The 9,011-nt window shown below is 37.3% G+C and overlaps 2 protein-coding genes across 2 annotated transcripts; both read right to left on the reverse strand.

Moving 5' to 3' along the window:
- Window positions 1–398: 398 nt before the first annotated feature.
- LOC120044483 (interferon a3-like) lies at window positions 399–1,975 on the reverse strand. Its single transcript, XM_038989138.1, has 5 exons — window positions 1,841–1,975; window positions 1,498–1,572; window positions 1,218–1,367; window positions 829–906; window positions 399–488 (listed from the first exon to the last, which is right to left on the reverse strand). The coding sequence occupies exons 1-5, from the start codon at window positions 1,973–1,975 to the stop codon at window positions 399–401; spliced, it is 528 nt and encodes a 175-aa protein (XP_038845066.1).
- Window positions 1,976–7,519: 5,544 nt separating this feature from the next.
- LOC120044484 (interferon beta-like) lies at window positions 7,520–8,507 on the reverse strand. The gene is made up of 5 exons (XM_038989139.1): window positions 8,382–8,507; window positions 8,199–8,285; window positions 7,918–8,067; window positions 7,729–7,821; window positions 7,520–7,627 (listed from the first exon to the last, which is right to left on the reverse strand). Exons 1-5 carry the CDS (start codon window positions 8,505–8,507, stop codon window positions 7,520–7,522), a joined length of 564 nt encoding a protein of 187 aa, XP_038845067.1.
- Window positions 8,508–9,011: the final 504 nt, after the last annotated feature.

Here is a 9,011-nt window from a genome sequence, read left to right on the forward strand (position 1 = left end):
CTTTTACTCAAGTAGAATTTTACTGGGTGAATTTAACTTTTACTTGAGTCATTTTCTAGTAAGGTATCTTTACTTTTACTCAAGTATTACAATTGGGTACTTTTTCCACCACTGAGAATAAGTGTGAGACACTGAAAAAGCAGAACGAGACACAGTTAAATTCAACTAAACACATTTTCAATATGCCATTTTTTCACAGGTTATTCAAGCAGACAGGTAATACAGTTCAGTTCAACATTGGTACAAAAGGGACATACAAAATATAAATATAAATGTATAATAATAAAAAACAATAAATTATGCATTAAATAAAATAAATAGACTGACAGGGTCCCACATGATTGTATTCATGCTTTATAAACTGGTAAGGGCGTAGCTTCTGAGATGAGTCTGGATGATCAGTGAATCTTTGCCTGAAAAATATCCAATCTTTCCAGATGATGTTTCGTCTCTTTCCTGATGAGCTCCCATGCCAGTGCACTGTAGTTCTGAAAACAAAGGAAAATGTACATATTAGTGGTATGGACTTTCTAGTCATATAATGATCATATTGTCTTGAACAACAAAGGGCTGGGGCCGTATGTAATAATAATAATAATAATGTATGAAGCATGTCAGAGTAGGAGTGCTGATTTAGGATCAGTATTGTCTTTTAGATCACTATAAATAAGGCAGAGGAGACCTGATACTAGATCAGCACTTCTCTGAGATGCTTAATACATATGTCCCTAGAACCCCAAAAATGTTTCAAAACTGCTCCTGCTTAGCCTAGTTAATATTGATTTGATTAGATATATTAAACACGTTGCCATCCGAAAACAAACTCACCATTTTTCTCAGTACCATCCTATTCAAATTCTTGAAGTAACGTTTCAGTCTCCTCTCAGGTATCTTGGCAGGTGATACCTGTTGGACAAGATTAAAACATTAGCCTCCCACTGAACATAATAGCCCACATAGATTTTCTCACTTGTACAGTTAATAGTCTACAGCTTAGACAGGGCTCTCCAACCCTGTTCCTGGAGAGATACGCTCCTTTAGGTTTTCACTACAATCCTCCTCTAGCACAGCCGATTAATTAGCTGGTTGATAAACTGAATCAGGTTAGTTACAACTGGGGTTGGAGCGAAAACCTACAGGAGGGAGGTTCTCCATGAACAGGGTTGGAGAGCCCTGACCGAAACAGGGATTATACTTTAAATAGACCCGTTACTTACACAGGACTTAAGGTTCTCAAATTGGCGTTCGAGAATGTTGAGGAAATGGTCCAGCTTTTTCTTGTCCCAGGTGACAGATTTCATATTCCCATCAAACAGTTTTGTGATTTGATAGATGGTCTCGTTCCGGAATCTGACTTGGTCCTCAAACTACACATGAACATGTAAAAAGAAGATTAGAAACAGTATAGTCTTCAATTATGCCATCAATGTAACGTTGGGTCACGACCGCTATACTAAAGCATATCAGAACATGAAAAGTCAAAATTCAAGTCTTTACCTTGGCGTCATCTATGGGTCTGTAAAGTGATTCGGGGAAAAAGACAGGGGCATCCTGCTCTGTGATATTTCCTCCCTGGAATACAACCAATATAGTATTTTAAGTCACGCGTCTAAAAGTATAGCTTATACTGCAAGGACAGTATAGGCCTAATGTATACAGCCTCTCGTGATCGCGCTGTCATTATAGCCTAGCCCCCTTTTACTATGGCTACTCAAATATAGATTACAGTTTTCTAACACAGCTGCTAAACATGAAACATATGACTACTTTACTTGGTTGGTTGTTTTGCTGTCCTTAATACATGCATTCAGTCTCCTCTTACAGTGTGCTGATAACTCACCATCTGGTCCAGCAGGGAAAGGTATTCTGCGCTCAAGTGGCCGTAGTGGTGTCGGATCCAGTCACAGCAATGACACACGCTCTGCATACTGCAAATAATAAGAAAAATACACGTCCAACTCTGCATTGTATACATTGTAAATAGCAGTTTGCTTTGCTCTTAGTTTTCCAGTTGAGTTTGAACATTTTGGCTCTTATTAAGGAGTTTTATTTGGAGATGGGAAAGTGAAAACTGTATGGTGAATTTCCCCGATCAACCTACCGGAGGCGGGGACTTTAACTTTCCAGACTCTAGCACATGCAGCCAAAGGAATTACATGCCTTGTCCGACTTCTGGACGACCAAATGCCAGCGTTGAATGATAGTTTAACCACAACAATATAGGTTATTTTATTTGGATATAAGCTATTTGCGAGAATAAGCTACACATGAGCTAGGCTTTTAACTGCCGTTATCTTCGCGTGAACCTCAAAAAAAAATACAAAACAAGCCTGATAACGAAATCGTCGAGGTCGAAACAAAACCCAAAATTATGACATTTACCCACATAATAAGTCAATTTAGTGGGTTTCGTTCCCAAGTTAGTCCGAAATATCCTTTCGCGGCGTTCTTGCAAGTCCTCAATGTTGCGTTTCAAATGAAAATTGAAAGGGAGACGTCAGCGTCTCTCAACTTTTAATTTCAACAATGATGTAACCAACTTTCACCTGCTGGTGATGCAATTTTGACGAGCAATGATAACATGATTTGTTGGAACTTTGTCCTTTTCTTTACAAATGAAAAATAAAATTATATATTTGACCATACACTGAGTGTACAAATCATTAGGAACACCTTCCTAATATTGAGTTGCACCCCATTTTGCCCTCACAACAGCCTAAATTCGTCGGGGCATGGACTCTACAAGGTGTAGAAAGCGTTCCACAGGGATGCTGGCCCATGTTGACTCCAATGCGTCCCACAAATGTGTCAAGTTGGCTGGATGTCCTTTGGGTGGTGGACCATTCTTCTTCTTTTTTATCCTTTATTTAACTAGGCAAGTCAGTTAACTGCTGGGAAAGCATAGGGCTTATGTCTATTTTTGGATATTGATAGACAATCTAAATTGTTGATGTTATGGAGCCACCAATACGGCTATGTTTCACTGCTGGTCTCAGATCCCTTCATCACTTTTCACTTAGCCTAGACTTTCTCCGTGCTTGTCTGTCTGTCTGTCTGTCTGTCTGTCTGTCTGTCTGTCTGTCTTACCCAATGCTCTTTCACCTGAGAAGCGTAACATGAGCCTGGTTCAACATTGTAGCAGCCGCCACAATTCACCGTTTTTCCCTAATTAATAATTAGACCAAACAGAAATTATTTATAAGATGTCCTGGTGATTCAATAGTTAATCATTACATCACTTTTAAGTTAAAAAACTATTTGTTTTGCTCAGAGTCTGTCAGTAACTCTATTAGAGGCAGATGATCTACTCTTTTGGCTGCTTCTGATGACGTTTGCATATAATGACAATAGAATCTCGAAACTATGCTGGTATTCTTTTGTCCTTTATTAAATATATGTATTATTATATTCTTATCTATGAATATTTTGTATTAGTAGCAGTAATAATTAGTAAATGGCACCATACAAAGTTCTATTTGGACCCAATTTTGGTTCAGTGATGAAGAACACCTTGGTTCTATATTTAGTTCAGTGAAAGAGTGTAGGCAAATTAATGGAATCATTCTGTAAAAAAAAATTATCATAAAAAGTGGCAATTTAACAAATTACTTTGGTAAACACAGGAGACAAATGCTTCTTCTTGTTTTTACTTTTCCATTTCATATCCATTACATTGATATCACTTTTTACTCTAGAACATTCCAAGTGAAAAATATAGCCAACCATACACATTCATTGTTGACACATGCATTTGATGAATGTTATTCGCAATTACAGTATCAAGACCTTGAAATCCCCCAAAATATCCAGTACAAAGACAGAAGGAGACAAGAGAGAACAGTCTGAACATTTAAATAAAGATTACAGAGCAATGTGGAAAGGTCTACATTCTACAAGCTTTCTCATAGCATAAGAAAAGCATTGTTTCTCTTTGAGGTTAAAACTTCTTATGGATAGGGGCAGCATTTTCACGTTTGGATGAAAAGGGTGCCCAGAGTAAACGGCCTGCTACTCAGTCCCAGTTGCTAATATATGCATATTATTAGTAGATTCGGATAGAAAACACTCTGAAGTTTCTAAAACTGTTTGAATGATGTCTGTGAGTATAACAGAACTCATATGGTAGGCAAAAACCTGAGAAGAAATCCAACCAGGAAGTGGGAAATCTGAGGTTGGTCGTTTTTCAACTCATTCCCTATTGAAGATAGAGTGGGATATAGGTCATGTTGCACTCCCTAAGGCTTACACTAGATGTCAACAGTCTTTAGAACCTTGTCTGATGCTTCTACTGTGAAGTGGGGCCGAATGAGACGGGAATGAGTCAGAGGTCTGCCAGCAGCCACGAGCTGGTCATGCGCATTCACATGAGAGGTAGCTCCCGTTCCATTTGCTTTTCTGAAGACAAAGGAATTCTCCGGTTGGAACATTATTGAAGAATTATGTTAAAAACATCCTAAAGATTGATTCTATACTTAGTTTGACATTTTTCTACGACCTGTAATAACTTTTTGGACTTTTTGTCCTTACTTTCCGCTGGACTTTGGATTTGTTTACCAAACGCGCTAACAAAAGGAGGTATTTGGACATAAATGATGAACTTTATGGAACAAATCAAACATTTATTGTGGAACTGGGATTCCGGGGAGTGCATTCTGACGAAGATCATCAATGGTAAGTGAATATTTATAATGCTATTTCTGACTTATGTTGACTCCAACATGGCGGATATCTTCTTGGGTTGTGTTGGTCTCTGAGCGCCGTACTCAGATTATTGCATGGTTTGCTTTTTCCGTAAAGTTTTTTTGAAATCTGACACAGCGGTTGCATTAAGGAGAAGCATTTAATCTGTGAATAACACTTGTATCTTTTATCAATTTTTATTATGAGTATTTCTGTGAAAATTCACGGGATGTTTTGGAGGCAAAGCCAAATGTAAACTGAGGTTTTTGGATATAAATATGAACTTGATCGAACAGAAAATACATGTATTGTGTAACATGTTGTCCCGGGAGTGTCATTTGATGAAAAAAATCAAAGGTTAGTGATTCCTTTTATCAATATTTCAGCTTTTTGTGACTCCTCTCTTTGGTTGGAAAATCGCTGTATGCTTTCTGTGACTAGTTGCTGACCTAACATAATGATATGTTCTGCTTTCGCCGAAAAGCTTTTTTGAAATCGGACACTGTGGTTGGATTAACGAGAATTTTATCGTTAAAATGGTGTCTAATACTTGTATGTTTGAGAAAATGTAATTATGAGATTTCTGTTGATTGAATTTGGCGCCCTGCGTTCTGCTAGCGGAACCACAGTCCTAGACATGTTTTAAAGAGAAAGTCTCCCAACAGTTTCAAGTCTTGGCTTGACAACCTTGTCGCCATTGCTTGACCCTCTGATATAAAATCAAAAGAAGACAGTTAATTAGTATTACAGTTTACAGAATGTTATCCTAATGTGCATCTAAAACTAGAACAATGGAAAAAAGATTTTCATTATTTTCATTATTTCCTCATTAAGCCGCAAATGTAGAAATGACTTGTCTGTCCTTGAAACCAGGTCCACCACTTGGGTTCCTCCTCCTGAAGTTTCAACTTGTGTTCTAGAGGTAAAGAACAAACCAATATTGATCCTACAGTGACAGCTTAAAGTGAATTGATTTCATCAAAGTGTTAGTGTTGGTTAGTTATGATTTTACTGGTGAGATTATTGAAAGAATGATGTGAAAAAAAAACAGGCAATGTAAAACACGGATCTTTCCTCCCAACAGCTAAAGGTCCTGAAGCTTCTGCACATGTGCAGGACCTCCAACTCCGCACAGTCTCCTCTCCATTCATACAGAACAGGCTAGCCTACTGTGGCGAATGGTGCTCATTTAATAAAGTTAGATCAAAGTTGAATCTATTTCTGCATGATCACATAATGATAGTTTTCTACATAACAGAACCAAATATAATAGCATAGTATAACGTTACTGTAAGACAAAAAAAACAACCTAGTTTCTCATGAAATTTGAGGACGATTGTGCTGCTAGGCAAAATATTTGCTTTGATTGAAACTAAACAGGTAGGCTATGCTACAGTTTGTTAACACCATCTGCTCTAAAATTCACTCATTGTACATCATTTAAAACAACACAATAGGCTACTACGAAACTGTAGCCTACAACTCAAGAAAATCTAAATGCATTTCCTCATGAAACTGATTGAGATCAATTGGTTGGTATGCAGATTCTGCATGACGTTACACTGGAAACATTTGAAGAGTTATTATTCACAATTGACTGTGAGAAATGTGAAGGGAGTTTCTCTACGAGGGAGGTTCTCTTTGCTAACCTCAAAGTCCACTATTGTGGCTAATCCTTATTGTGTCTAGCTTCACATAGATAGGTCGGACCACCATTAATCAAATAAGAACTGTATTATAAATGATGGTGATTTTAGATGATGACAACTAGCCATATAGTTAGCCAAGCAACTATAGCTACATATTATGTCGTTTTTCTATGTGGAAGAACATTGTTTGCATCCATCAGCTAGCTAGCTTTTTTTATGACCAGCACTGTAGGTGCGCGAGACAACTTTAGCAGCATCATAGCATACCTATCGAAGAATCGTTAGTGTTAATATTGCACATCTTTGAAATAAAACACATTTTATTAACAAAGTGACTGGTAGTGTTGAATGAATGCTAAAGCCTTTACTTTTCATTTTCTCTCATGCGTTTCATTCTTATTACATTGATTCGGTAAATTCCAACTTTTTACAGTTTGTTAATTTCTGGTTGATAAAAGAGTATGCGCAAAAGATTAGCCTTTATTTGGCGCTTACCAAGACGACGAAAATGATGACGATGATGTGTGAGTTTGGCCTAATGTGAATGAGTAGGAATGTCACATTGATATATAGACTCATATAATGATGTAGGTTTCTGATTATGCAGCTTTTATATTAAGCATTTATCTCATGAAACCTTGTAAAAATGAACTGATCATGGCATTGATAGAACAACATTGTATGCCTATCAACAAATAAATTCTTATTGAAGCTCAGAGTACAACGTTCAAAACAGGCCCGCCCTGTCGAGTGCTAAAAATACACTTAATTGAAAAAAGGCTTTTGAATATAACTACATTTTGAGAAAATACAGTTGACTTGTTTTTAGGTCTTTCCCTAATGGATTCGTAGGCTAAAGCACTAAATGTACTGACATCCATATGTCCTGAGCATGTTTAATACAAATCTGAATGTTCACACACCAATTGACTAGGTTACAGAATGAGCAAAAAGATTAACAATATTTAAAAGTATACAAATGTTTATTAACTTAACATTTGATGAAGAGCAGCATATTTTCAAATAGATAAATCAATTACATTCATAAATAGGCATACATGAATAAATAACCTTGATAAATAAATAAATACATGTATAATATTTCTGTTTGAAGTTGCACATTACATGATTGTAGAATAGTAGGCTTTTAAAATCAAACACAACTGTAAAAAAGTTCTGCAAGTTCAAATTCATGTTCTGTTGGACCACAGAAGGCTATCAGAGTTGTGTTCCAGAATGAACTGTAGGGTGAACAGGAGCTCTTTTCGAACCACTTCCCAGGCGCAGAAACTGAAATTCTGTGAAAATACAAATAATCTGTTAGGGCAATGGAGGGTAATATTGTATGTAGAGATATTATCAAAAAAATATGTCTATTTGTGTTTAACCTATAGTCTACCTTTTCTTTTATGACTGTTGCAATGTTCCCAAAGTACGTATTCAGTCCTTCTGCCCTGATGAGATAATCACTTGTATCCACACTACCCATCATCTGCCAGAAAGAAAAAGGCAGGCGATGAATAATAATAAAAATACCACAATACCACAAATAAACAGTTAAGCTATCTGTGTTGGCATAGTAACTCACACATTTGCTCTCTTCAATCTGGCGGTATACAATATTCTGAAAATTCTCCAACTTCCGTTGGTCCCACTTAGTAGGAAGGTCGTCAGCTCCAAACAATGTGTCGATGTTCTTCAATGTCTCATAAATAGCCTTAGCACCACTGCTGCTCAACTGAAACGGACAACAACAATAATTTCAAATAACATAAATGTCAGTTTAAAGTTATCTACTTTCTAATCCTAACGGTTGCAAATACTCTGTCATGCTGTAAAGAACATTTGGATATGCTAGCTTGCTATTACCTGTGGCGCGCCGGAGGTTGCAAATGCGGTGGCTGGGAATGCCATGAAGACATTCTCCTGCAGACACTCCAGAGGAAAATGTCCCCCCTGAAAGAAAGAGAAAACACAGCATTCACGTTGAGCTATTCAGTTAAACATAGTTGGATAATACTTCTCAAGACAAAAGCAATATAAAAAATGTACCATGTCTCTCAGTAGGTTGTGGGTTATTCGCACCAGCTGTCCTTGTAGCTGGCAAGGCATGGGCATGGAGCAAACTTGCGCAAGGCAAAGGAAGGCGCTCATCCAAGTGATAGTCTGAAGTGCCATTCTTATTGTAGTTAGATGATCTGCAGCAGATGATAATTGATAGTTGAATATAATCCTGGAAACAATTCATTATTTGTATCCTGAAGCAATTATCAAATGATAGCATATTGTTGACTCACCTGTTGCCAGTATATTGCAAATTTTCTCCAGTGTGAATGTGGTTTGTGTTCTGATCCCATATCTGCGGATTAATTTAAATAGCGAGGATTGAAAGGATGTACAGAAAGTGAAAGGGTGTCTCGCTAAATTAAGTGTTAAAATGAATGAATTTGGGAAAGTTTTGCCGAGTGAACCGCAAGACCGGATTTCTCTTTCCTTGTGCTCCACTTCCCTCTCATCGTGTTTCGAGTGTTCCTTGAGTGTTCCTTCATGGGAGGCACGTTATCCTAAGTTGGTTGAAAAGAAGTTACTCATAGCTGCCCTTGTGAACACTCAAACGTTTCTAAGAAAGACAGGGAAAAAGAAAAACTATCTCTTAACTTTACAATGATCTCTTCATGTCTT

The sequence above is a fragment of the Salvelinus namaycush genome, chromosome 3 (assembly GCF_016432855.1).
Source record: "Salvelinus namaycush isolate Seneca chromosome 3, SaNama_1.0, whole genome shotgun sequence".
NCBI classification, from domain to species: domain Eukaryota; kingdom Metazoa; phylum Chordata; class Actinopteri; order Salmoniformes; family Salmonidae; genus Salvelinus; species Salvelinus namaycush.